Source organism: Rhizomucor pusillus, assembly GCF_041956525.1.
Source record: "Rhizomucor pusillus strain CBS 183.67 unplaced genomic scaffold VTP01scaffold_1, whole genome shotgun sequence".
Taxonomy (NCBI): domain Eukaryota; kingdom Fungi; phylum Mucoromycota; class Mucoromycetes; order Mucorales; family Lichtheimiaceae; genus Rhizomucor; species Rhizomucor pusillus.
The window spans coordinates 13,508-40,584 of NW_027192143.1; the positions used below are offsets into that span (position 1 = coordinate 13,508).

Genomic DNA, 27,077 nt, shown 5'->3' on the forward strand with positions numbered 1-27,077 from the left:
GGGCCGCCATTGAATACGATCAAAGGGTGCAATACCCTGAGCTACAATTGCATGAAAATTGCTATAGATGGTAACTGAAACATTCGCGACGCATTTCATTGTAATCTATTCATCTCCGGTCTATTCATCTACAAATAAAACTTGAGTTCAAGTATGCATTTTATCAATTGTTTCAATCCACCATCCCATCCGTATGAATAACACGATCCAAGGTATTCTGCTTGCATCTTTATGACGATGATAACAATAAATACACATGTGGCTAATGGCGACGTTTGCCTGAGGATGCGACAGCCGCTGCTTTCTGTTGACTGGCTTTTATCTTATCCTTAACAGAAAGCTCCTTTTTCTGCTTGCGCTCGCTAGCTGTGGAAGCTTTGGAAAGTTTACCATACTTGAGAAGCAGTCTTTCCTCGACGTTATCGAGATCCCAATTGTGAGGTGTGATTAGCATATTTTCCTTTTCGGCAAGGAAGAGCTTGTTGAAATCTTGCGGCTGTCCCGGCTGGCCTGCACCGGGCATCATACCAGGCATAGCACCCATTGCAGTCATATCTACTCCAGCAGCTACGATTCCTCTATGTCAATACCAAGAAATACAATTTACACCCATGATAGCTTACCGTTTCTATCACCCAAAATCAAGGCAAACACGCTGCCGAGACCAAAGAGGTTGAGGAAGTACCAAGATAAAGATGAGACCCAGGTAACGTCCATATCGCGGGTATCCACCCCGCTCTGGAGCATCGTCTTGAATCGCGGTGTCAATGGAAATGGTAGTTTGACTATTCACATTAGGGATGGATTAAATAACCCAACAATCAACTCTGCGTGGATAACATTTTTGCCTTGACTTACTGACGACGAATCCCTGGAAGAAAAAGTTGATCCAGCCCATTATCAACATTTGTGGGACCATATTTGTCAATTGCTTCTTCATGCCTTCCATCATGCCCTCCATCATTTCAGGATCAGTCATTGGGTTTGCTGGTGTTGCGCCCTGGCTGGCATTAGCTGGATTCTTCAGGTATTTTCCTGCCTCGAACGCTTCGGCCAGAATAGTCTTGCGGCTCGAAAAAGCGTGTGCAGGAATGTGGTTACCAAATGTCCGTAGGCGCATGCCACGAAGCAAAGCTTTACTGTTCGTAACGAGCATTTAGTTCGTTCATGCATTGTATCCCAAGAAGCGATAAAGAGCAAGTATATCTTACGATTCTCGTATGGCTTTCAACTGAGGTTTCCTTGGCTGGCCTGTCAGCAACATCGTAATATGGTGGCGAAGGATACCGACGAGAACCATGACGATCAAGATGGGCACAAGCACCCAATCCCTAATTGCTGTATAGAATGTATGTGAGTCCTTGACCAGACGCGCAATTTCAGGTCACTGTATCAGCATACCGGGATCCAATATCATTTGGCTTACAAAACAAGGAAGTCGCAAGTAGAATGAGCATTTTTATAGTTGAATTATAAGCTTTTTTCCCTGGCACTCACGATTCAGCCATGGCAGCCTTGAGACAAATAGGCAAGCGCACTACTTCTCCGTCAGCTGTGAAGATCAAATTTATCCATTCATTCAGAACCGTTTTATATCGACATTCAGCTAGTAGCACATAAACTACTTGGCTCGAACCAACATACGCGTTATACTCGTGCCACAAGTATTCAGCAATGGTACCTTCAGGACTCGGGAGCAGGAAGTCCCTGATCTACTCCAAGATGGAGTTGACGAGGCCGAGGAAGAATCTGAGGAGGAGATCGACTTCCACTGGGATGACGGCGACAGTACCGTCGACACTCTCCATTCTATGCCTGAGCAAGCTTTCTATGGCTTCGCTTCTCTTCTTTTATCTATGGAAGGTGTCTCCTTCAGAGTATTCCTTCGATTTTTGCCAGTTGATCCTATCCAGACCGTGGTCATCCCAGCAATCAACCACCATGCTGCGACAGTCTTCTGGGGAGAGGCGATGGACCTGGCAAACCTACATCTCCTTCGATTTTTAGAGAACACGGAATGAATTTGCAGAATTGCCCCCGTTCCTCTAGCAAACTTTCCATTGTTAAAAGCTTGTTCAAATGAACCCAAACGAGCAATCCCCCACTTCCGACGATTGTAAGTGAGGCAGGTTACGAATGCTGTTATGCATTTGAGTTGTCGGCTTGGATGAAGATGGAACGCTTTGAGCAGCTTATTAAGTTCCATATCTTCGAAATCCTTGATGACAAATCTGTATCAAATACGCGTGTTCCTGGATACTTATGACGAAAATCTCAAGGAAACACCCATCACGACTGGAAATCTCTGAAAAGCACATGAGAAGCAGACCTTAGATCCGTGTATTTTGTTCAAATCATACAGTGTTTTTAGAAACTAATGTTGCATCCCCCCAAATCTCTGTCGTGCACGCACAAATAAAATGTCGGATCTTTTCAAAAATCGATGTCCTGCTTTTCGCTTTTGCTTGTCTCGATTCATTTTTTCGATGTCGTTAGCTGTGATGTCGCCACATCCCGTTGTAATCAACTATTATCATCGTCCTCCTTATCATCATCCTCTTCATTCACTTCATCATAGATCATTCAAATACGATAAAGTATATGTATATAAAGAGCTTTATTTCAAAAACCCCACACCTACATATGACTATTGCATCATGTACGTCAACTCTATAATGTCGAACAATGACACTTACAGTGGCACATACGTGCATCGGCATCGTTTCCATGGATAATTCTAGGTGAAAATAGTAAGAGTTTGTATACATACTTTATATCTTACCTATTGCCATCTTCAAAAAAGGAGTGCATCGATCAGTTCTCAAGATAATACATGTATCTGTTCGAAATTTACGCCATAAGAGGCAACCGCCGTTTCCTAACATCTACCCAGGAAAGCGCAATAGATGCTTAGAATAAGATACTACTATTCGCCTGGCCAGTAGTAGTATTAATTCATGCAAGAATCTCATAGTCAATTTGTCGATTGATGTCTGTTCTCCCCGGAAAGCTTAAGAGTAAACATTAATTTTGTAGCGCAGCCTATAACATTTTCCTATCCATCAGCAACAGGGACTTTGTAAGTAATTAGCTATAAGCTAGCATCTATGATACAACGAAACATCCAAGGCAAATTGGCAAAATTGCTATAGGCTCAGGGAAAGAAACGGGTGCATGGCAGGTGCTAAATCACGTGTGCTATTGCATGCAATTATACTTTGGTTTATCTTTTTAGACGAAATTCATGCTTCTTCATTATATAGAACTTCTCGCAAAATCCCAATGTACGTTATTCATGGAAAACTGCTTCTGTTTCTAGAAGTTCGATATTCCCGAACAATACATATATAGCTGCAAAGAGCCTTGACGATGTATGGATATATGGACAAGTACTATTGTTAACTTTGTGGATGTAAAGATGATGTAAATTACAGCTTTTCAGAATGGGAACCGAGACGGTAAATTGATTGCAGATAATGGCATTGCTGTAAGGGTCGATGTTCACTGTTCCTTCGAATCGTCTGCTAAATCCAAAAATATGCTGTCCTATCGTATTTTCTCCTCCCGTGGAACGTGCATTTTTTATATGTTAATTAAAGTGATCGCATGAGTTATCGTACGCCATCTTGAGCCGATGTCTGCAAGAGGTTCCTACTGAAATATTCTGGTACTCTTCGTCATATGGCATGTACAATATTGGCTGCTATTGCTTTGTCCGTTTCGATGCTATTGGAGAGATCGAGACAGCGTTCGTTCGTTTGCGTTTGTGCGTATTACATTAGGATATATAACGTTTGTCATCCACGGATAGCAACATATCTTTTAAGTCGGGCACATAGTCTGAAATTATGTAAGTTGAAGTCTCTTGGTTTGCCATTATGAATCTTTCATGCTTTTCTTGAAAAAAAAAATATGGAGATAGTGCTATTGTTCATAATTTATCAGGCATCGGCGGGTTTTGCTTCGTGTCTTATCGATTATGCTGCGAAACGTTGGTTTATCCAGGGTATGTCGATGACATTTTTCCCAGAAAGCACTGCCGAGTTCTTCTTTGATACTCTGTATTGCCTCGCAAACTTCGTAAAATGCATCCATTTGAGACAGGAAAGAGTTTACATCTTCGAGCGATTTCGGAAAATTGATGGTATGCATCTCGTACATCGCGTATACTCCTTCTGCTACCAGTGCCTCCACGTAGAATGTTACCTTCGTTCCTGAAAACTAAAGTTTAGCGATGTAATAAGTTCAGTCAACTTTTTACTGTGCTCACCAATTATTTGAAACAGCACGACTCTGTTCAGATAATGGACATCAATACTATCCTTCCCAAATACAGCCAATCTTGCCAGATCCACGGCCTTCATACGGGTATCATTCCCCTCCGACTTCGCTTCGCCGTATGCTTTGCAGCTTCTGTATCGTAGAGCTTCAACTTCATTCACCATCGCGTCGGGACGCTCCACTCTCCTTGTCCTGCATCTTCGCTCCGTTGGATTAATTTCCGGCCTGTAATAAAGCCCATATTTAGGTCAGAATGTATATTGTTATCAGCTGCAACTTACCAGCACAGATGACATTTAGAAGAGCTTATCAATGACCGTAGGATGGGATCGATTACAGTGGTGATCAAATCATGCTCTCCTATTTCCACCATCGGAACGGGCGGAAACTCTTCCAGCCTAAAATGCTGAATTATTATTATCTATTACACGCTAAAATATTACATATTTGTTAAACAGTGTAAAACGCGATATTCGAAAGATTGTCGTCGTAAAGCAGCTTTACGAAGAGGCTGATGCGTGGTGTTAGAACCATAGAGATCAGCAAATGGTGAGTCATCTAGAGACTTTACCTTGAGCAAAATTTCCAGATCTTTCTTAAAATTTTCATCTACTCCATTATTAAATGTGGAGTGGTTTTCAAGCATCTCCTTGCATAGATTATTCAGTATGTCTCTTCCAAAGACTTCAATCTGCAGAGGCGAATACTGGTATGGCTTCAGCAATAAGACGTGCGTCAATGACCTGACAGAGAAACTGTAAATTAGATCATTCAAACATCAGTCCCGTTCAGGTGCCATACAATATCTCATGTATGTTGTCTTCATAGTGAAGGATGTTTGTCTTGTTGTACTCTACAACCTTCCTTTTGTATTTATAAAAAAGCTTCGCTACTTCGTCGCTTCCATCGTCTGGTGCAGGACCAATCTCCAGAACATCTCTCTTTGGGATTATTGGTGCTGCTTCAGGCAGAGTAACGCACTATGCGATATCCATTAACCGGTGAAACCATCATAGTCAGACACTGCATACCTCCTGCTCTTCTTCTTGCGTTTCTGCGTATTATAAACGGGTTTCTTTCTTGAGCCTGCCAATTTCCATCATGCCTATTCTCCTCTTCTTCATCATTGTCCAACGGATGCTTTCTTCCGGCGCTATGTAATAGTTTTAGTGTTTAGTAAATTGTTATTTATAGGCAACTTACATGAAATTTGATTGGAAGACACTATCAGTGAACTGACTGCCACGGAAATCAGCGTTTGTTACGTTCGTCTCGTAGGCTCTGGGAGTTACAGCCCTTCCTTTTCGCTTGTCCTTTTTTGACTCTCCTGGTAGATTTTGAAGCATGTTTGAGGCTGCTTCGATTTTTCCCGGTTTTTTAGACTTCGTTGAAATGGTTTCCAGCTCTTCCTTTATCAATTCGATATGTTTCCGAACTGTATCATTCGGATACCGTAAGGAATAAAATAAATTGCAAGCGCGTCATCCCAATTCCACTCCTGGGCAGGCATAGATCTGAAATAGGTTGCTGTCATTTTGGCGTCAATAAGATGATTGGAACGGAAATGGATGGGTGAAGACGCTTTGACCAGTCTAGCTAATAGGTCCGCACTTTTTCGGTGCTGCGTGCTAGACTGTCGCACATTAGACTCTCGCACTGTTTTCCATGTCCTATTTTCTTCTTCCTTTCCACCTTCTTTTCTGCTAACAACTACTCTTGTCAATACCAATATATACAGAGTGTTTATTTTCTACCTTTTGAATTTTTCACCTATCATGGGGCAGCACCGAAACGTTGCTGCGCTTATGCACAGTGATTTATGCAAGTTTCACAGATTTCCAGCAGCCATCTGACTTACTATCATACACTTTTTCCCAAAAATTAATGTATTATAAAATTTCATCAACACATCTGATACTGCATAGTAGAATACTACTACCATTAAGCATTTGTCTTATTGCAAAAGTTAGCTAGGCATAAATCCATAGGGCGTCATGGACCAATATACACTGCTCACAGGAAACAAGCGATCACCCATCATACTGTCCATCCTGCCAATTTTATTTTGAGCCGCTGCTCATCATGCTTACTCGCTCCTTTTTATGTCTTATGCCGAAGAGAGCACATTGAGATCAATAAAGCTCTAAGTATCTTCGAGAATGAATAAGCGATATTGCCAATGCTGTGCGAGAACACCTAATTTTCTTTCTAAATCAATCCTAAAATTGACTTAGCACGGCAAAATATCAAGAGGAGCGAAATCTATCATATTGTATATTTAGAGCGAAAGAAAGCAAAACAGATAAAGGAATACAAGAGAGAGAGACAGAGAGAAATACCAAGTGAGGCACTTTGTACAAAAGGATAACGCTCAGGCTGCTAGAGGTTCCCAAATATTTCCAAGAATTGCGGACGACACAGTTCTTGACAACAGACCACCGGATGATACTATATAAGACCTGTGTGGATCATCCTAAGTTGTTTGATGTCCACGATATAGTTGCATCGTCAATAAAATGTTATTCATCATAGGAAACGTTTCCTTGAGGATCTGTTGAGATAAATACCTAGTTTCGCTTTGGTCAACCAATGCAAAAGGCGGACACAAACTGAAAGATATCGTATTGCAATTGTATACATCCACAGTATCAAATAGTGCAAACAAGGGTGCCATCGCGAGTTCTGCGTATACTTGGACCCTTGATACCCTGTCGTGTATGGGGGAATATTCATTTAATAGCCTGAAAATGTTCTGACAGAGGAAGGCAGCTACGAAGGCGAAGACACCTGAATCGATCCTTCACTTCCGGACGGCAGATACCCTAAGGAGAGCTTGGCATATAGTCAGATGTATCCCATCTGAACTTCTTACACCTCTCCCACGCAAACGAATTGGCAAGCGTAATGAAACCGTTATCTTGGACAGGATACTTGCTTAACTTGATCCCAAGTAGTTCGGCAGGCTCAATCTGGAAACCTATATCGATCGCGGATCATAACAGCTAGAAGCAATAGAGCCTGGAAGATAACAGGTCGCAGCGGGTGATTCGTATCTACGCAGTCCATACAGCAAGGAATCACGTCAAGCGTCGCGTACCCCAACGCAGCTGCCGTGGTACTTGCCCAAGATTTTGCTAATCGCAGTATTCGTAAGTGTCAAATTCAGCCCATCACCTAAATGAAACACAGTTCCCTTTTATAGTACACGCCCCAGGCAACTGAATTTATTTCCGCAATTACACGGGCTTTATGGCTCCAACTTGCTGGCTGCGTGACGCCTCTGAGGCTCCCTGAGTCACGCGGCAAACGCAGCGGTTCCTTTTTAACGGGCGACAGTTGGGACAGAGGGTGAAGCTCTGAGGCCTGAAGGGAAGAACGGCTTGCAAGTTAATATTGAGGAGATACTCGACGCCGGCACTGGGCAAAGCTAAGGAAGGAGGAAAGGAGATTGTCACCATTTTCATGATGTAACGGAGGCTTTCGCGAAGCATTTCCTTTGCCTGGCGACCTACAAGGATAACAAAAACACTTTTATAAGTGAGTTATACAAGCTTTTCTCGACCATGTTTTTCAGTTTCGATCCTTGCTTCTCTTGTTACAATTGGCAAATTCTATTTAAATCATCAAGTTACTTGAAGCAAGCCTGAAGATGTTGTGGGCTCTCTTTCTTGTATGTCTTCCATGTCTTTTCTCCTTCGTTGTAGGATGGCTCTTCCGTTGAGTCCTTCCTTCGATTGCGATGCCGAGGCGTTCAGTTAGCTTCCGGTCCGGAGGCCAACGTACGTCCCATGGCCGGGTCCTGACGAGTCTTCTTCTTCGGTTCCTCCTTCGTCGTCGCCGGCGACCGTGCCGGTTACGGTCTCCTTGCCTGGTGAACCTTCCTTGATCGTTAAAAAGATTTCATAAATGGCTTTCGAACCATATATTTCCATTGAAAAACCGTTCCCTCAAATTGAATAATTTTCCGTAAAACGATAGCAGTATATACTTGATAGCTGGCTGATAAAGTCGAGTACTATAAGGTGCACCTAGAGCTGACTGTGTAATCTGAGAATCCGTGCAACGATCGATTTCCTAAATAATCGAACAAAGAGAGTATATTTGGATAAAAGGCATGATCCAGGAGAACAACATAGTCATATGCAAGAATTTCCCAACTTTTATTGAACCACGAGATGCTTGTAGAAAACAACACCTTCATCGTTACTGGAGGGTGAGTTCCTTTTATTTGTTGTCATGGAAGGATTCAGGTATTCAATGAACTGGACTCACATATGTACAGTGCAAGCGGTCTGGGCGAACAAGTGATCAGAACATTGGTAGCTCAACGAGGAAGAGCCATTGTAAATATCTCGCGAGCGAAAATTGATGCTTACTTGCTAGTCTTACTTTTATATTTTTTTTTCTCTAGATCATCGATATCAATGCAGATCGCGCCCAAAATCTCGTGAAAGAACTTGGAGCAGACAATGTCTACTTTCCAGGCTCAGTGGATGTGACGCACAAGGCAAGTATATGATTCAGGGGTTTTCCATAAGAAACAGTCAAGTTTGTCTTTCGTTTCTGTGCTAAGATTAAATGATGCACAGGAACAAGTCCAGGAGGTTTTCAAGGACATCAAATCTGTGTATCCAGACTGGCCCATCGTCGGTGCGATTCTTTGCAGCGGCGTCGTGTTCCCTCCAGAAAACTTGAAAGGATACGGGCCCAACGGTCAGTTGACAAGCTTCGAGCAATTCAAGCATATCGTCAACGTGAATCTTCTCGGCACATACTGCGTGGCTCAAAAGGTCGCTGAGATTCTCTTGGATAACAAACCGCTAGATAACGATGATGGTAAAAGAAAGAAGAATATGCAGAAATTCCTGGATTTGGTCATTCACCCGATATTATATCTAAAGGCGAACGTGGAGTGATCATTGCAACGTCATCAATTCTCGGTCTAGACGGGTCGTTACTGGCGTATGGATCATCCAAAGGTGAGCACGTTATCATCCACTTGTTCAGAAATCAGTATTAACCCACGTCGCAATGCTGGAAAGCGGGCGTCGCAGGTCTAACGTTGCCGATGGCGCGAGAACTTGCGGGTTTTGGCATCCGTGTTGTCAGCATAGCTCCTGGTCCATTCGGTACCGTAGTATATTTCATACAGCTTTAGCGTTTTACAATCCACTAATAATTTTGCGTGTGTAGAGACACCTTTGGTGAAAAACGCGCCGATGGAGGCGCCGCCGTGCTTGTTTCCAAAGCGTCACGGGCGTGCTTCCGAGTTTGCAGATCTTGTCTTGCAAATTATAAGCAACCGGATGTTAAATGGCACAGTTATTCGATTGGATGGTGCTCTTCGAGGATAAGCAAATCGTTCCAGTATAACAACAGTAATGATAATAAAAGAAGGCATCATTGTGCGTGCAAATTTAAAAAGAAAAGTTGTGTGCTGTGTTTAGTTGTCTTGTTGCTGAACAATGAGCAAAGTAGCGGTTCTACCATGTCCAATAGCATATCGGTTGCGCGAGACAAGTATGATGTGCAACGGACAAACTGGTCCAAATACTTGCTGACAGAGACGAAACCAGCGAAATTGATTGACTTTTTGTGGATTGACTAGTATGGCGAGATTTAGTCAAGATGACTGAAAAGCAGACCGAAGAAAGAAGCTTATATTTACCACAAGTGCTTGATCTGGACGCACCTATCGGCGTAACAGCCTCGTAGCAGTTGACGTATGCTTTGTACAAGTTTACAAGCTTGGATCTAATGCGCTGAATACCAGATGTTCCGTGAAAGTATACGGGATTATATGGTATCAAGGCATTTTGCACACCCCGCAGACTGTCCTGTCGATTCCAGGTCGTTTGCCTATTATTCTCAGCAATCCAGCGAAGCAACGCTTGTATCTCTTGCGGTGACCAAACGAGTCCAGGCATTTGACAATGAAAGTAAAAGAAGGGGTAAAAGATTGCATAAACGAGGCGTCGTGCCAGGAGATTTTTACAGTTGTTGGCGTTCATGCACCAGCACGGAGTCAAGAATAGCAATGAAATTGGCGCCTTCGGATTTCTTCTTAGAGTTTGGATCTTAGCACATCTCTAAACATATACAAAGAAAAATCGAGGATTATCGAGCTAACCTATTCATACTACGCACCATCCAGCTCTTTCCTGAAAAAAAAAAGATAGCTTCGCGTCAGAGCTGTCAGAAATGAGATAAACATGAGCCTTCATAACTTGACAGCGTTGAACAGGTTTTACTGATCAAAGGTTTCTGTGTTTGCCAAACTAGTGACTGAAGAGCTAGCATCGAGAAAAGATCCTCATTTCGGTGCAACAGAAGCTGGATATCTTGTGGGATCTCAAGGTCAACAAAACGTCTGATGAATAGCGTGTCAATTGCTTCAATAGTGTTTACATCTCTAATGCTAGCTGATAAGCTGCTGTTGCGGTAGAGCGAAATTGAATGTCTTTACTGCACTAAAATTCCAATATACCCTACATAATAATTGTTTCAAGTCATAGGTGAGGAGAGCAACGAACACATTTATTTATGCCGTGGAAGCATTTTATAGCTAGATAATGCCTGGGTCTGTGTAATATTCTATAATTGTTACATCTCTAAGCATAGCAAGGAGGGATGAATGATTTGTAGTAATGTGATTCCCAAACGGGTACATTCTGAAAGATTTCACATGCGTGTGGGCAACTCTTGCCAACATCCATCCGGTTCCGCATCCGCTCCCCACACTCGAGCATTTAGGACTCCGAATAACCTTAGTAAGGCAACGCTTTGTTCAACTGGCCCTTCTTCCTTCTCTTCCTGCACTCGCAAAACCCTATCCTGAACCCCTCCTTACAATGTCGTTTCCTCAACTAGCTGGTGGCGGAGGCGCTGACTGTGGCCCTGCGAACCCAATGGCGAACCTCATGAAACAGTTCCATCAGGATCGATCTCTGCAGCAGGCAAGTCATACCCTTTCTTCTTTTTTGCCTTCAAAGTCGGTCGAACTCGAGAATAGAAAAACTGACATTCCATTTAGGATCGGTTCATGAATGCCCAAAGAGGAGAGAGCTCCAAGGTGCGCTTTCAATAAAAGGAAACCGAATTCTGACACCTTTCCTAAAATTTCGATTATAGAGCGGATTTCGGTCCAATTCAAATATAGCCATGCAAGCCGATCGACAGGCAAGTAATGGATGGGGTATTTTGTAAGACAAGGATTCTAGATGCTGATATGAATTTGTAGTTTACTGAAGAGTTCCTACGAGACGATGCACCTGGACGATTAGCCGAACGCCCCGCAGGTGCTTTTGAGTTTAGCGGTTTGGCACGGGAACTTGAATCAATGCAAGCACCAGGGCCTGTTGCGGGTGACTGGGCAAATGAGTTTATGCAGCACAAACCTGGAATGCACGAGCGTCCTTCTCACTTTGAAGAGTTTGAAAAGATCTATCAGCAGCACAGCATGCATGGTAAAGCAAGGAGGTTGCGAGAGTTTAGTGTGGGATAGTTTAGTAACAAAGTTTTGGTTTTGTTTTGAAGCGCCGGCTGAGCAGCATGGATGGCACGATGAATTTGCAGCGTTCCAGGCAAGCCATCCAGGTCAGCTGGAAATGTCTCAAAAAGAGAAAGAAGCATTTGAAATGGCTTTTGAGCAAGCAAAGCAAGGTAAATGGATTAGAGTGCGGCAAAAAAAATCAATCTCTAATGAATGATCTGCAATCAGGCGCACAAATTAATTGGGAACAGGAGTTTGAAGCACAGCAATCGGATGATGCATGGGCAAAAGAGTTTGAGCAGCAGGAAAATTCGACAACCAGTGCAAGCGACAAGGAAGCACTGGCGAGGACGGCCGCGATGCTGCTAGAGACTGTGGATACAGAGAGCAACCCGAAATTCAAACAATCCAATTTCATGGCGCTCATGCATAAATTGCGTAACAAGGAAGTATCGATTGAAGGCAACAAGATGGTGGAGACAAAAGGAAAGAACGTTGGCGGTGATTGGGCATCCGAATTTGGACAACGGTACGAAGGACGCAATGCAACTCGATCGTGGGCAGACGATTTTGTGCAGCAAGCCGGCAGCTCATCGAGTGGAAATATGTGGAAAGACGAATTTGCGAGAAATGCAGAGCGAAGCTGGGCAGAGGACTTTGCAGAGTCACACAACCATGGCGGCGAGTCATCGTCGTCTACTGCTATTCCGAGCGGCGGCGACTGGGCTGCTGAATTCAACCGTGCGACGAACGGAGCGGGTCAAGCGAGTCAATCAGATATGGAAAGAATTTTCGGTAAAGGCACCGAGATGGACGACTGGGTCCAACAATACAATGAAAACATTGCACACCTGAAGACCTCGAAAGATGCAGAGTGGGACGATATGCAAAAGGATTGGGAGCGCTTTAAACCTGAGCAGGGCCTTGGCTACAGAGCAGTCAATCCAGAATACGACACATATAATTTTATGACGGATAACCCGTATCTTGTTAACCCTGATGCGATCGACCGTGTAGAGCACAATAGCCTGGCAGACTCTATTCTTGCGCTGGAAGCAAAGGCTCAGTTACAGGCTAACGATGCAAGTGCATGGCAGCAGCTCGGTTTCCGTCAGCAGGAGAATGAACGAGACGGAGCGGCCATTGCAGCTCTGCGACGGGCTGTATCTTTAGACCCTGGCATGCTCGATTGTTGGCTCGCGCTGGCAGTGAGCTACACGAATGAGAACTGCCGGGCAGATGCATACGATGCTTTGGAGCAATGGATATCCAACAATGAGAAATACCAGCACCTCGCTCGCAGCAGCGGCAAGAGCAGGATGGCAGCAGATAGACACGCATATATCACAAACATGTTTTTGGAAGCGGCGCGGAGTGCTCCCGGTGAAGAGATGGATGCCGATGTCCAAGTGGGCCTCGGTGTGCTGTTCAACGTGTCAGAAGAATACCACAAGGCCATTGATTGCTTCAAGGCTGCCCTGCAAAGTAGACCACAAGATTACTTGCTGTGGAACAAGCTCGGCGCAACACTTGCCAACTCACGCGATACGCCAGGCGCCATCGAAGCTTACTTCAACGCTCTGGAAATCAATCCTTCATACGTCCGTGCTCGGTACAATCTGGCTATCAGCTGCATCAACCTCGGTCAGAACAAAGAGGCAGCCGAGCATTTGCTTACCGCGTTGGTGCTCCAGCAGAGCGCAGAAGCTAGCGTGCCTGCAGCGGTCATGCTGGATGATCGAGGTAACAAGATATCGGTTCCTAACGGCATGAGTGACAATGTGTGGGATAGCTTGCGTATGGTCATGTTCATGTAAGTGGGGCAAAAGCTTAACGCTGAAAATTAGTGGGGGATTGGATTGCTAACAATGCTTGTATAGGATGAACCGCGAAGATCTGGCACATCAATGCGATCGACGCAACCTAGATGCATTTCGAGGAGAATTTGATTTTTAAACAACGAGATAAAAGTAACAGCAGCAGCAGCATAGAACCATTTGAATTTGCTGAGTATACCTTGTACCCTTCCAAAGCAGTAATGTGTTTGTTTCCTCAATAAACCGGAAAACATAAAGGTACCTTAGCAGTAGTGTTGCTGAAGCAGCGTAGTAATCTGACAAATCGCATTATGTAAGATGCGTTGCTGTTGAGAGTTTTTACATCAGGAGACCCCTGACCGCCACGGATGGATAATATCTGTTGTGATCTCATGTCATTCAACACGAAGATAGGTTCCCGTGCTAGGAGTAAAACGGAAAACCAACTATTCATAACGTTTTCAAGTGGTAAAACCATCTGCTGCTGCTGCAGGTTGATCGTGCCTATTAGTCTTAACTTACTTGGCATGTGGGCGGCCGAGTCCTTGGAAAACTAGTAATGACTCTTGTCAGGGGAGAGAAGGCGTGCAGGGCATCATCCCCTGGTTGCTGATACATACATGCTTACATAACTTATGGCCGGCACTCCCCGTGCTAATGCTCCAAAGCGCGAGCGAGCATGTACTATATTTTGTAACGGTTTTTTTTTATTTTTACAGTACTACGTGTTAGTAACATTATCATTCTTTGGAAATACAATTGAAGAAAATCTAAGGCCTTCTTTTTTGGGCGGGGTAAATGACGCGGGGGTGGGGGAGACATAATTGGTATTAGGCGTGTGGTTTTAAACTTTTTTTTGTGTCCTTCTTTTTTCTTGTCTGGTGGATGGATGGTGGTGTTGTCATTGTTGTTGTTGATCCTTTTTTATATACGTAGTTGGGTTTTTTCCGTGCAGTTTTGTCCGTAAAGTAGCTTTCAATAGATAGCGCTTGTGCTCCAGATAGTAGAGTAATGAGAGGCAAGAGATCTTGAGGAATGCATGTAGGCAGGATAGATAGACAGATAGATACGTAGATAGAGGCTGATAGATAGATAGAGTAAGCCAGGGAGAGTTAAAGTGAGAGAGGCAAAGAGACAGAAAGAAAGGGTAGTAGACACACAGTGAGAATGTGTAACCAGGAAGCAATAATCGATAAGAAAAAAGTTATGAGGTGGGTGGGTGGTATCTTTTTTGGGTTTGCCGGTTTTGGTGGGTATTTTTAGCGACCGACAACTAGACAGAAAGTTTAAACACTGTAAGTTTCGACGACAAAAGGACAGAAAGGACAAAAAGAAGATACTTACTACTTGCGCGACCACAGTCAGGGCACCAGCTTGTTTCAAAATAGCGTCGATGGATCAAGCAGTAGCTCTTGCCACGGCCGCTGCAGACTTTAGAAGTGTCGTTCAAGTTTGCAGAAGAAGCGTAGTTGCACTTTGCCAAGGTTGTGGATTTCATTTCTGTGTATATAGAAAAAGCTAAACAAGAAAGAGGTGATGGAGAGGAAAAAAGAAAAGAAAAGCGGCTTGCGTTCTTTCACGGTCTTAAATAGCAATGTCCGAGAGTTGCACGACGATGCCTCCAAATTGACTTTGCTGCTGCTGCATGCATGAGAAACGATCCACAATGCAGTCTATCATGAGCTACGACCGGCCGGGAAAAAATGGGCGGGCAGGCGCGCGTACCTTTTTTCCTTTGCTTATCCATGCCCATGCGATCACGAGCACCCCAATCCAAATCTCTTTCAATCAAGGTTTTCCTGGTCATGGGAGCTGTGTGTATCGTTCCGTTCACTCATTCGCCCTGTCTACGCCTTCTCTCCGATTCCTGTTTCTGCCGAGCACTAATAGCTCGCGCGCTCCAGTACGAATTGTCAAAAGTTGTTGTAACAATGGCAACTCACATGAAGCATGGGAAAACCCGTTGTACATTCTCTCTCTTCCTGGGGCTGCCATCATTGAACTGCGTCGCACTCGATGTCCCCATGATAAAGTTACGTTGCAATCTCCCTACTTTTGTTTCATCATCACTGATGAAAAAGTTATGTATGCCATCAATCTTTTCTAAATTACGAGGCTTCTTGAGGTTCACCTAGCGGAGGTGGCCTGAGCGTTTTTTGTTTATCATGTTTCATCTTCTTTCTTTTTTTGCGTACGAACGCCCGCGCACGAACCGCTTCTTAAATGATTCACTAACAGAACGATAGCGAGTGTCAATGCCTGCGTGTTATTTTTCTTACATGCTCGTGGGTTCTCGCGTTGTCATGACCATACCATTCTAGGTTAATAATCGTTGTACGAGATGATACCTTTGCTTGTCTGGTTTTTTTCTTCTCGTCCTAGCTTTTGAAAGGATCAAACATTGTCTTTTTGCCTGCTCATACGATTTAGAAATCAAGGCCTATCCATGTTCCTGCATTTCGTTGTGAGTAGAGTCACACGCGCGCGTACGTGCGCTTTCATCTCTTTTTTCTCTGTCAGTCTCTGTCTCTCTTTATAGATGGAACTAGCCTGTTTGCTCTTGCACCATTGTCGTTACACCTGTGTTTCTTTTGTTACCCGTTACACGATTGAATGGGCCCGCGATCCCATGACAACTTGCAAAGTCCCGACCCTTTTTGCGCGATCACCTGGTCTTACTTGTTTTGGCGGCGATCTCTTGGGTTCTCAAGGTCAGGTCTGTCCCCATGACCATTTTCGAAAAAGAAAACATGCAGGGCACAGACGGTTTTCGTGATGTCTAGTCTGCAAACAGGGCCGAGCGGCGGCGGCGGGTGCAAAAGGAAAAGCAGAAAAAGAAGCCTTCTCTTCTCCCCCCACAGCAACAGTATGTTCTTGCCAAGCTTTTTGCTTAATAATCTTTGATGATCATCATCGACCCTGCGTGTCTACTTTTATCGTGAATGCTCACGAACGATTGATTGATTGATTGATGCGCTGTTAATGGTCGCAATTAAGCGGTGGTTAAGAATAGAAACCACGATCGATTGGTTGAATGTAGCACTGCACGAGTAGTGCAACTTGGCGGGTTCACTTTCCTGGTACGTTACTCATCTCCTTGTCTTCTACCACTGACGGGACGGTGGGTCACAACGTGTCTAGTACCCCTCTGCGAACAGCAAACTAAACCGCATACGTAATGAAAAGGAAAGGACGGAAAGTTTACCCACATTGATCTTAATTTAGCATGTCTGTCTAAAAAGAAGAAGAGGCTGTTGACAATGTGTGCAGGATAAATGGCACACACACACATCCCCACTGCAATTGCCTTTCAGAGAAAACCTTGCATCACGTCGCAACTGCAGTCCCCGAGCTACTCAGAAGTAGCGGTGGTAGTAGTGAAATATGTTTAGTTATTACTAGCATGTCTTTTATAAACAAGCGTGCATGGACATTTGGACATTGTTGCTGTTGACGATGACGATGATGCATATCATATGTAGGTAGGAACGATCATTCGCCAAACATAAAATACACGACCCCATGCTTCAACCTTCAGTGATGCCAAAAGAGAAAAGGTGCTAGAAGCTCTATGGAGAATTTCAACTTTTTTTTACACGTGAACATGAGAAAATCAAACATTCATGCTTGGTGGTGGCATCCATGTTGATGTGCTGCTTTCATGCTTGTACTCTCCCGCCAAAACCTTGTTCTCATCTACCAGCGGCAGTTCACTTTGTGAACACAAATTCCCTTTTTCTTCTCTCCTCTGTGCCAAGTGAGGTGCCTCTTGCACTACTGCGCATGTGATTAAGAAGCAGTTGGAACGCAGATTATCTAGACGGCGTGTAGTTAAAAATCTGGTGGATTGGTTTCTTGATGCACAAAGATGCATTATGATCGCCATCTGCACGGCCTCTAGCTATTTGCTGCAAAGCATGCAAGCGTGCTCTCCATGGTGAGCCTCCACTGATGTCATCCCTCGTAGATGGCGAGAGACCTCTGCTTTAGGTAACGATTATCTGTCATTTAACAAGAACAAGGCAGGAAAGTGTCATTGCTTGGATGATGATCCAAGAGATTTTCCGAGCGTCGACCAGTCCCCCGTGTAATTGCGTGCAAGCGCGCTAGTACCGAACTGCTGGTTGAGCGGGAGTTTGTTGGAATCATTTGCCCGCTCTCAATGATCACGCTCATTTTCGTCATTTGATTACGTTTCCTTTGCATCCAGGTGGCCTAGCACTGCATAGCACCATCGCATTTCAATTCCCTTTTTTACTATAAATGGGGAGTATCATGGCTGCAGAACAATACAAAACAGTTCTCTCTGTTTCTGCTGCTTTCTTTTTCTCCACGACTTCCGTCTTTAGCAAGTGAACCTGCTCAGCAGCAACCCCGAAATGGATAGCTCCTTGTTGGAAAGAGCGTTAGAGTATTTATTACAGTTATGACTTTAGCCGCTCTATATTAGAACGTGTTGTAGCAAAAATGTAAATACTGTACGCTTTTGGGTAATCGAGCATTGTTCGAGATCCAAGTGTTTTGATCGATCACTATAAATTACGGCGAGCGGCGGGCGATGTTGAAAAACTTGGCAAAAGATAACCTACTGGATAACAATGCTGTCTATCCAGAAGACAAAGTTCTACGTGCCTGATCTTATTCGTTCTGCCCGCAGAAAACAATAACTTTAAACTTGCAAGGATTCTGTTGGAAGAAGAAAATCGAATAAAAAAAAGGTTGTTTCACGACATCGATAAAGTTTCTCTCATTTTTCCATACGCCTCATAGATGCTACTATTTTTTTATCTTTTCCTTGTTTGTCTTGCCAAAGACTGAAGTTTCTCTTATTCTCGGCTCGATCGTTCACGAATACCGATAATTGGCGGACGGAGGAACGATCGAATCCTCAGAACTTGGTGTAACCTAGAAACAATGATGATGACTCTTCGACCCGTCCCGTGCTTTCAGCGGGGAAGCAAGACGTCAGTAAAGCTTGTGGAACGCTTATTGCTTACGGAGCCATTAACAAAGACATGATTATCAAGTTATCATCATGGCAAAGCACTGCGAAAAGAAGACAGAGCGACAGGTGTGCTATGATATGATCCAAGAGCTTCCTATCTTGTCGTCGTCGTCATCAGATACTCCTGGTTGATAATGCAAATATGTGTGACTCTGCAGCAGTAAAAGCTCACCAGCCAGCATAGTCGGGCTTCAAGTAAACAACAACGGTTAAGCATACATGTCACGACTACTTTGTCAGCAGCAGCGGCGGCGGCAGCGGCGGAGTGCAGAGCAAAGTAGCGGGTGTACTTTGACGGTTCCGAACAGCAGCAGCAAAAGATTATTACGTTTCCGACCTACCGAACGGATCATGAATTGAGTGAAATATACATCCTTATCGCGTTTATACGAGCAAAGTCTGCAAGCGAACACGCGGATCTGGATGAATGGGGGACATCCGCCGGCCCGGGGTTGGGCTCCGGTGGTAGAATCGATCGCAACTTTATATCAACTCATCGTCGGCTATGATGGAACGTAAACTAGGGGTGACTACGTTAAACAAAATAAGGAAGCAATGTATCATCGTAAAAGCTTTCAATTTATCTCGGACCTGTCTATGTACAACGTAACCTGTCCATCGTAGCTCCTATCAACGCTAGAGAGTCATCATGAATTACATGCTATGACCGAAAAGTAAAAGAATTGATGTACACAGGAATATTGCAGGCGTTCTTGTCATCCGGCAGACTCACGAAACACGAACAACGCCGTACCGTCGCTCCTCAAAGCATGGCCTACCAAGGAAAGGTTCCTACTTTCCGATCATGCTTCCTTCTTACTGGCTAGCTGAGGTGTCTGAAATTCTCAACATCCCCTTTTTTGGGATCTGGCAAGTATATCCATATTTATATATTCAAGCACTAAGAGAAATTCAGCAGCAGCATCATAGTCATTGGTGCTATTCAGAATATACATCCGCACACATACATACATACATACGGAGAGAGAGATCGAGAAAGTAAGTCAGCAGAAAGGAGGGAACAGCCGTTCGGCAATTTCGAAAGAAAAAGACGGGCCCCCGAATCAAATTTTGGTATTCTTTGTCCCACGCATCTCGTTTCTTTTTTTATACTGTTGCGTTTCCATCTCCTCCACCTCTCTCTCTCTCCTCTCTCTCTTTTCTTGCTCATGGCAGGAACCCTCTCGGCATTCCATCTCGCATAAAAGTTAATCGTCACTGTCCGTGCTCATTCCTCGACATATACACATACACGCACACACACACACACATATATATATATATATATATATATATACAGTATGGTTGCTAAGCGACAGTCAAGTATGTAAGCGCGCGCACGCTCCGCCTTCGGTCATATTGTTTGCTCGAACTTTATGTTTTCTAATCATGGCCCACCCGTAGGTACGGCCTGTCACGACATGGGGAACGGCTACCCTATTTGCTCGCCGAAACCAACAGATACATGGATCGAGGGATCTCAGTACCAATTTGTTTGGAACTACAAGTAAGCTAAGCTGAGGTGGAGGAGATATACAGCAGAACAGGCACATTAATAGTTCACATTTCCGCCTTTTTCCAAAATTAGTTACCCCTTTTATGTCACTTCAGTACGTATTCATGTATCATGTGTTTACATCGCCCGTTGCGCCCGATCGCTAACAAGCGTTTGTTTACATAGTCGCAATTGGACCTCCATTTGTACTACCGCGAAAATTACGCCTATCAGGAGATTAAGAAATGGACCAATATCACGACAACTGACGAATCTTTCACCGTTACTGTTGACAGCTCGTGGTTCCCGACCTCGTCGTCGACAAACGTGACTTGGACCATGTTCGGATATTACCTACCGGCAGGAATGAATGATACCCAGCAGCTTGTGGATGTTTACAGCATGTACCCTCGACCATTTAATTTCAGTGTCATTCGTGAGTTGTTTCCTGGCCAGCAGCAATTCTTTTTCCTTCTTCTCTTTTGCTAAATATTTTATTTTGCAGAAATTGGATCGCCCTCCAGTGCCAATTCGCCAAAAAACTCAAATACAGCTGACAGCGGCGATAGCAATAACAGCAACGGCAGCGGCAGCTTACCAAGCTGGGCAATTGCAGTGATCGCTGTAGCATGTGTTTTATTTGCAGTCGCGCTAGCAGCATTGTTGTGGGGACTACTTTATGCACGACGACGGAAGCAGCGTAATAAGCTGTTACCTGCAGCTGCAGCTGCTGCATCGCGAGTAAACGGCGGCGGCATGACGCAGCCAAAACCATTATACGACGGTAGCTCCATACACTCAAGCACGCCTATTATTGCGGCAGCGGCAGGCGGCGCTGCAGCAACTTCGTCGAACCGTAACTCTGACAGTATCCGCAACTCCACCGCAGGATCTTCGCGGCCGTATTCGCCAGATACATCACCCGTCATGTCAAAAGCCGCGCCGTTGTCGTTAAATAATCCAAGCGCAGACTCATACCGGAATCTGTTGCGAAACACAGCCTGGCAAGATGAATTACGGAGACAACAGCTTGGCGATGAAATTTTGCAACGAGAATTAAACGAAGAAGGTGCATCTGTGCGCCACGCAGAACATCGGCCGCTCACTGTCACGACCGAAGCGGTGCCTGACATTGAAAGTCGCGCTGTCGTCTTGGAAAGTCAAGCAGGCAGCGCCGCTGCCAGCAGTAACAACGACAACAGTTAGTTTATTTTCTTAACGCATTATTTCTTTTCTTACTTTTTCATTAGTTTTGTAAACCATGTAAACTTTTTGTCTCGCGTCCTCCCTTGCACTCGCTCTCTCTTTCTTTTAACTTTACGAAAAGAAAGAAAGAGAGAAAGAGAGCAATCCTCGGTCCCCTTCCCCAGCCCATCCTCAATTGCTCAGCATCTTCCCCACATTCTTTTCTCAAAGTCTTGTTCTTTTTCTTTTCTCTTGTATCAATATTTATATCATCTCATTATCATCAAATGAACCATCATCAACAACAAGAAATCGAAGAAGAACCGCCCAGTTACGACCACGCCGTGCAGACTGCGTTGGAACCTAGCAATGCAGTTTACGAATGGGGCAGGTTCCGAGATGCTTCAGCCGACTCGTTCGAGCGCGGTGAGCTGTTTACGCAAGCGTTCAGATCACAGCTCGATCAGTACCCGGAGGAACTTGCAAAAGAGATTAGGGAACATGGCGGCTTTCTGAATTGCGTTCGACTGGACCTTGCTACGCACAGCAATCATCTCTTTCGACATCATTTGGCAACGCCGCAGTCGCCACCGTTCCAGCTGTTGAACGATGGTTTCACGGTGCAGTTTTGGCCTTCTGCGCCAAAAAACCGCGGTAGCTATGACTGGGATGTCACTGTGCAAGCAACGCATCCATTTTTGCATGATTCTGTTACTGCAGTGCATTACTTTGAAGCGACCGTGGAGCAGCTATCGCCAGACACTGTGCTAGCTATTGGACTCACTACACGGCCGTACCCGCTGTTCCGCATGCCAGGATGGAACAAGTACTCGGTAGGTTACCACAGCGACGACGGCCGCAAGTTTCTGGATGATGGAACGGGAGGCCAGGACTATGGACCTAGCTGGGCGCAAGGTGACACCGTTGGATGCGGGTATCGGCCTCAAGAAGGCACCGTCTTTTTTACATTGAACGGCCGCTTCATCTCCAACGCATTCTCGGGCCTGGAACCACATCATTACTTTGCAAGTATCGGTGCAGATGGAACTGCAAAGATACGTATCAATTTCGGTCAAACACCGTTTCTTTTTGCCGTACAACAATAAACACGAAGAGACAGACAGGTTGAACAAAACTGATAGACGAAGGGGACAAAAAAACTAGTTGTTGTTCGTGGTGGTTGTTGTTGCTGCTGCTGATAGTGCGGTGGTATCTTCCTGTTGCTTTGTCTCCGGCACAAGAGGACTCTCCTTGACAGGGCTGGAGCTTTGGTTAGCGTTTGGGTTGGAATGCGGAATGGTATCAGGCGAAGGGTGTTCAGAACCAATGGCGACTTCGGGTTCTTTGCCAGCCTTGGAAAGCGCATAGTCACCAGAGTCAAAGTATTTTCGTTCCTTTTGATACAAATATCGAGTTAGCAATATACATTTATACTCATAAACGTTTCCAGCTCCAGGTACAGGGCTGTTTCATTGAACATTTTCTATTACCTTCAACTTGTGACCCAAGAGATCCTTTCGATCGGGCAGCTTGCCGTACATTCGAAACAACTTCTTTTCCTCTTCATTCAATTGCTGTCATGACTGTGTGTTAAATAACAGAGGAGTGCTAGTACACGGATGCTTGACTTACGCTAATGTCAATCTTGTTAGCCTTGGCTGGATGCATGTCGTCAAGTAACAGAGAGAAGAAAGGATAGGTGTCTAGGCATGACTGTGCAACTCCGAGGATTTCATCGGCTGACGGACGACTGGGAACAACTCGTTGCTTGAGAATAAACAGGACAAATTTGCTGCTCTTCCTTACATCATACAATTATTCTTACAGAGGTCTATTGATTTGAGTGGTTCTATCATTATCGCTCTTATTGATCTGATTCTTGCATTAACACTCCTGATCGGTATCCGTCTAGCGACATGCGGCCATATTAGCCAGGGATGAGCATATGAAACATGCCTTTCACTCTATTCTTTAAGTTATTTGTCCCCTTTGTGAGCAAGAGCGATACATACTACGCTATTGCAAGGCAATATCGAAAGGGACTGTGCAATCTCACTGACCATGAAAATGATGTCAGTATCTGCGAATTCAGCAGCATACATCAACTTCAAGGGTTTTGAGACCGCATATATAAATTACGTTTTCTTTTCCTTTTGTATCTCCTCTTAATTTTATAACTGTATATCTGTCCAGTATGACAACGACGGCGCAAGATATTCATACCCGAGACAGGTTTTCTGTCGATCTGGATATATCTAAAGTTGACGAAAAGGAACTGGCACCATACTTGGAACTGCAGCGAGCTGCCAACTACCTTGCAGGCGCCATGATTTTTCTAAAGGACAACGTTATGCTAAGGGAACCGCTTGAGAGGAAACACATAAAGCCACGGCTGCTGGGTCATTGGGGCACGTGTCCTGGCATCAACCTCGTGTATGCGCACTGCACGCGTCTGGTAAAAAAGTGGAACCTTGACATGCTATTTGTCACTGGACCTGGTCATGGCGCGCCTGCCAACCTCGCCAACCTTTATCTGGAGCAATCGATTACGAAATATTATCCGAAATACTCGATGGACGAACGCGGTTTGCACCAACTCGTGCGTGGATTTTCCTGGCCTAGTGGATTTCCGAGCCATACGAATTCCGAAGTCCCTGGTCAAATTCACGAAGGTGAGTGCGTGTTTTCTGATAAGTCAACAATGGCGTAATAGTAATAATTAACCACCTTTGCATCCGAAGGCGGAGAGCTCGGATACGCCTTGGCTGTCAGTTTCGGCGCAGCTTTGGATAATTCTGATCTTATTGTCACGTGTATTGTCGGCGACGGCGAAGCAGAGACAGGACCGACGGCAACGACGTGGCATGCGCACAAGTTCATCGATCCTGCAGTTTCCGGTGCAGTCTTGCCGGTGCTGCATCTCAACAGATACAAAATTTCGCAAAAAACAATATTTGGATGCATGACGTAAGTTGAACGAAAGGAGATGCGAAAGCTTGGTCTAATATCTTTTTGCAGCGACGACGAATTACATTCTTTATTCACAGGTTACGGTTATCAAGTGCGTATTGTTGGCGATGATCTGGAGACCATCCAAAAGGACATGGCGGTATCCACCGAGTGGGCGATCAACGAAATCCATGCCATTCAGAAAGCTGCTCGCAGCGGCAAAGCCATTTTCAAACCTCGTTGGCCCATGCTTATTGTGCGCTCACCCAAAGGATGGACAGGTCCAAAGTCTGCACACGGTAAACCGATCGAAGGCACTTTCAACGCGCATCAGGTTCCGCTCCCAAAGGCCAAAAAGGACGACGAAGAGCTGCAGCTCTTGGAGAAATGGTTGAGGGAGTACAAACCAGAGGATCTATTTGATGAAAACGGCAGAGTGCAACGGGATATCTTGGATTGCTTCCCAGAAGACGAGCGGAAACGGATGGGCATGCGAAAGGAAGCGCACGGTGAGACGTATCAACCCCTAGATCTACCCGATTGGCAACAGTTTGTCAAACAAGAAGACAGTAGCGCCATGGACGCTGCAGGCGAGTACCTCAAGGAAGTCTGCACGCGTAACGAAAGAACCTTCCGTATATTCTCTCCCGACGAACTGACATCCAACAAACTCACCAAAGTGCTTGATGCAACCAAACGTGTTATGGAGGTAAAATGACCAACAAGATAATAATTATTCCCGGAGAATACATTGCTTAATGGATCGAACTTCTGTATGAAACAAAAAGCCTGACCCTGACTTGTTCACAAAAGGAGGGCGGATTATTGAAGTACTATCAGAACACATGTGTCAAGGATTTTTGCAAGGATACACTCTTACTGGCCGTACCGGTCTCTTCCCTAGCTACGAAGCGTAAGCTTAACAGGTTTCATGGATCTATCTATTAAATATTCAACGTAAGTTTTAGGTTCTTGGGTATTGTTACTACGATGGTCATCCAATATGCTAAGTTCCTAAAACTCGGGCAAGAAACGCTGTGGAAGAGCCCAATGGCGTCACTTAACTACATTGAGAGCAGCACGCTGTGGCGCCAGGAGCACAATGGTTTCAGCCATCAGAACCCGGCATTTCTCAACAATCTCATGAACCTGAAATCCAACATGGTTCGCATATACCTTCCACCGGACGCAAACTGCATGCTTTCAACTATCGACCACTGCCTCCACTCACAAGGATACATCAACCTGGTGATCAGTGCAAAGAACCCGACGCCGGTGTGGATCACAGACCCAAAGAAGGTCGCAGAACACTGCCGAGCCGGCGCTTCCGTGTGGGAGGAATACAGCACCGATGACGGTCGCAAACCTGATGTCGTGCTGGTAGGATGCGGCGTTGAGCCGACTTTTGAAGTCGTTGCGGCGGCAGCGCTGTTGCGTAAAGATTGTCCTGAGCTTCGCGTGCGCGTTGTTAATGTAACAGACCTGATGGTTTTGGGATTCACGCATTCGCACCGGTTGACGGCAGATGAATTCGAGGCAATTTTCACACCCGATAAGCCCATCATTTTCAACTTCCACGGTTATCCGTCTGCTATCAAGAGCTTGGCTTACGAGCGCGTAGCTCCTGGAAGAATGACTGTCGTGAGTAAGAAAAAATTGAAACCATTGTCATCAGTTGACTCAGCATATGTTCCACGCAGCATGGTTACAATGAAGAGGGTACAACCACCACTCCTTTCCGAATGCTTACTGCAAATGGTATGAATTTTGTGATTGCATGAAAAAGGAAGGAAAGATAGGGCTTATTGAGCGAATTTTAGGTTGCTCGCGTTACGATATTGCAATGGATGCGCTGCATCGCGTGCTACCACACGAAGCTGTGAATATCAAGGCACGTACACTGATCTCGAACTATCAGCATGCTATCCGTGAGCACGAGAGATACATTGAACAGCATGGAACTGATCCAGTCGAGCTTGCTGAGAAACCTAGATTTGACTAGTCAATCTTTTCCACCACCACCACCATTCTTCCCACAATGCTTTGAATAAATGGCAGCGGTAGAAGAGATTAGAATCCTTTATAGTAATACGAGTACGATCGAATGAATCACTGTGGAGTAAGATACAAAATCGATGATGATACTCAGTGCAGCGTTGTATTGTGTTAAAAGTATATATTTATCCAGAACTAATTCGGACGAGTATTGCAATCTCATTCTTCTGCTACGTTCGACTATGTACCTAGTTCGCCGGCGTTTTGAAATATCGCGACTATGGGACAGTTTTCCTGCATAAACCTGCAAATTGCATAATCTGTAAATCGAGGTCCGGTCTGCAGGATCTTTGCGCAAAGTACACAACAGCGTGGCTGTATGGTCCTCTAGATACAATTATAATACGATGATATTGCTTGAGGTGTCTGGCATGTCAAACGAGAATAACAGAATCCGCAGAGATACATTTCTAAATTGTATTGTATCTGATCAAATAAGCCTTAACTCTGTCCATCCAGGGAGTACTCGACGCATGGACATCAGACGCCTCGTTCGCACTCTTGGCAACCGGCAGTCTAATACCTTTATGACTATGCCTCCAGTAAACTACTGGAGACGTGTAGCAGCTCAGTCGGATAACTGGTGCTTGTTAATAGAAGGATCCATCTAAACTGTTCAATATCTGCGAAGGAGACAAAGGGAAAAAGCCAACCAACATCAAAAATCACGAATATACGTCGCCGTCCCGCCTGCGCTGGAGGGATTTGCTTCGTACAAAAGATAGTAGTCGCTCTTGGACACACCATAACTGTTTATGTAGTTGATTAGAGTATGGTTTACAGCATAAACGCATGCTT

General features: G+C 44.7%; 12 protein-coding genes across 12 annotated transcripts; 6 read left to right on the forward strand and 6 right to left on the reverse strand.

Annotated features, from left to right (window-relative positions):
• Positions 1-262: 262 nt before the first annotated feature.
• VTP01DRAFT_7 (uncharacterized protein) lies at positions 263-1,417 on the reverse strand (the record flags this gene model as incomplete). The annotated part of the gene is made up of 5 exons (XM_069385962.1): positions 263-567; positions 624-785; positions 859-1,139; positions 1,212-1,338; positions 1,402-1,417. 5 exons carry the CDS (start codon positions 1,415-1,417, stop codon positions 263-265), a joined length of 891 nt encoding a protein of 296 aa, XP_069244427.1.
• An 89-nt stretch (positions 1,418-1,506) lies between these two features.
• VTP01DRAFT_8 (uncharacterized protein) lies at positions 1,507-2,021 on the forward strand (the record flags this gene model as incomplete). The annotated part of the gene is made up of 2 exons (XM_069387072.1): positions 1,507-1,554; positions 1,614-2,021. 2 exons carry the CDS (start codon positions 1,507-1,509, stop codon positions 2,019-2,021), a joined length of 456 nt encoding a protein of 151 aa, XP_069244428.1.
• A 1,903-nt stretch (positions 2,022-3,924) lies between these two features.
• Positions 3,925-5,627, reverse strand: VTP01DRAFT_9 (uncharacterized protein; the record flags this gene model as incomplete). The annotated part of the gene is made up of 7 exons (XM_069388182.1): positions 3,925-4,214; positions 4,271-4,506; positions 4,563-4,679; positions 4,725-5,024; positions 5,083-5,242; positions 5,313-5,434; positions 5,485-5,627. The coding sequence occupies 7 exons, from the start codon at positions 5,625-5,627 to the stop codon at positions 3,925-3,927; spliced, it is 1,368 nt and encodes a 455-aa protein (XP_069244429.1).
• A 1,890-nt stretch (positions 5,628-7,517) lies between these two features.
• Positions 7,518-8,213, reverse strand: VTP01DRAFT_10 (uncharacterized protein; the record flags this gene model as incomplete). Its single annotated transcript, XM_069378312.1, has 3 exons — positions 7,518-7,809; positions 7,914-8,009; positions 8,065-8,213. 3 exons carry the CDS (start codon positions 8,211-8,213, stop codon positions 7,518-7,520), a joined length of 537 nt encoding a protein of 178 aa, XP_069244430.1.
• A 243-nt stretch (positions 8,214-8,456) lies between these two features.
• VTP01DRAFT_11 (uncharacterized protein) lies at positions 8,457-9,635 on the forward strand (the record flags this gene model as incomplete). The annotated part of the gene is made up of 7 exons (XM_069379412.1): positions 8,457-8,494; positions 8,564-8,624; positions 8,693-8,788; positions 8,871-9,117; positions 9,183-9,260; positions 9,324-9,410; positions 9,475-9,635. The coding sequence occupies 7 exons, from the start codon at positions 8,457-8,459 to the stop codon at positions 9,633-9,635; spliced, it is 768 nt and encodes a 255-aa protein (XP_069244431.1).
• An 89-nt stretch (positions 9,636-9,724) lies between these two features.
• Positions 9,725-10,208, reverse strand: VTP01DRAFT_12 (uncharacterized protein; the record flags this gene model as incomplete). Its single annotated transcript, XM_069379523.1, has 2 exons — positions 9,725-9,885; positions 9,950-10,208. 2 exons carry the CDS (start codon positions 10,206-10,208, stop codon positions 9,725-9,727), a joined length of 420 nt encoding a protein of 139 aa, XP_069244432.1.
• A 924-nt stretch (positions 10,209-11,132) lies between these two features.
• Positions 11,133-13,729, forward strand: VTP01DRAFT_13 (uncharacterized protein; the record flags this gene model as incomplete). Its single annotated transcript, XM_069379634.1, has 7 exons — positions 11,133-11,237; positions 11,315-11,353; positions 11,413-11,460; positions 11,522-11,747; positions 11,818-11,943; positions 12,002-13,586; positions 13,654-13,729. The coding sequence occupies 7 exons, from the start codon at positions 11,133-11,135 to the stop codon at positions 13,727-13,729; spliced, it is 2,205 nt and encodes a 734-aa protein (XP_069244433.1).
• A 691-nt stretch (positions 13,730-14,420) lies between these two features.
• On the reverse strand, positions 14,421-15,088 carry VTP01DRAFT_14 (uncharacterized protein; the record flags this gene model as incomplete). Its single annotated transcript, XM_069379745.1, has 3 exons — positions 14,421-14,617; positions 14,661-14,863; positions 14,931-15,088. The coding sequence occupies 3 exons, from the start codon at positions 15,086-15,088 to the stop codon at positions 14,421-14,423; spliced, it is 558 nt and encodes a 185-aa protein (XP_069244434.1).
• A 4,808-nt stretch (positions 15,089-19,896) lies between these two features.
• VTP01DRAFT_15 (uncharacterized protein) lies at positions 19,897-21,296 on the forward strand (the record flags this gene model as incomplete). The annotated part of the gene is made up of 5 exons (XM_069379856.1): positions 19,897-19,918; positions 20,000-20,102; positions 20,184-20,205; positions 20,277-20,526; positions 20,596-21,296. 5 exons carry the CDS (start codon positions 19,897-19,899, stop codon positions 21,294-21,296), a joined length of 1,098 nt encoding a protein of 365 aa, XP_069244435.1.
• A 266-nt stretch (positions 21,297-21,562) lies between these two features.
• On the forward strand, positions 21,563-22,381 carry VTP01DRAFT_16 (uncharacterized protein; the record flags this gene model as incomplete). Its single annotated transcript, XM_069379967.1, has 1 exon — positions 21,563-22,381. The coding sequence occupies one exon, from the start codon at positions 21,563-21,565 to the stop codon at positions 22,379-22,381; it is 819 nt and encodes a 272-aa protein (XP_069244436.1).
• A 54-nt stretch (positions 22,382-22,435) lies between these two features.
• Positions 22,436-22,943, reverse strand: VTP01DRAFT_17 (uncharacterized protein; the record flags this gene model as incomplete). Its single annotated transcript, XM_069380078.1, has 3 exons — positions 22,436-22,669; positions 22,766-22,849; positions 22,908-22,943. 3 exons carry the CDS (start codon positions 22,941-22,943, stop codon positions 22,436-22,438), a joined length of 354 nt encoding a protein of 117 aa, XP_069244437.1.
• A 526-nt stretch (positions 22,944-23,469) lies between these two features.
• Positions 23,470-26,226, forward strand: VTP01DRAFT_18 (uncharacterized protein; the record flags this gene model as incomplete). Its single annotated transcript, XM_069380189.1, has 7 exons — positions 23,470-23,947; positions 24,017-24,242; positions 24,294-24,933; positions 25,013-25,137; positions 25,193-25,865; positions 25,925-25,982; positions 26,045-26,226. The coding sequence occupies 7 exons, from the start codon at positions 23,470-23,472 to the stop codon at positions 26,224-26,226; spliced, it is 2,382 nt and encodes a 793-aa protein (XP_069244438.1).
• Between the last annotated feature and the right edge of the window lie 851 nt (positions 26,227-27,077).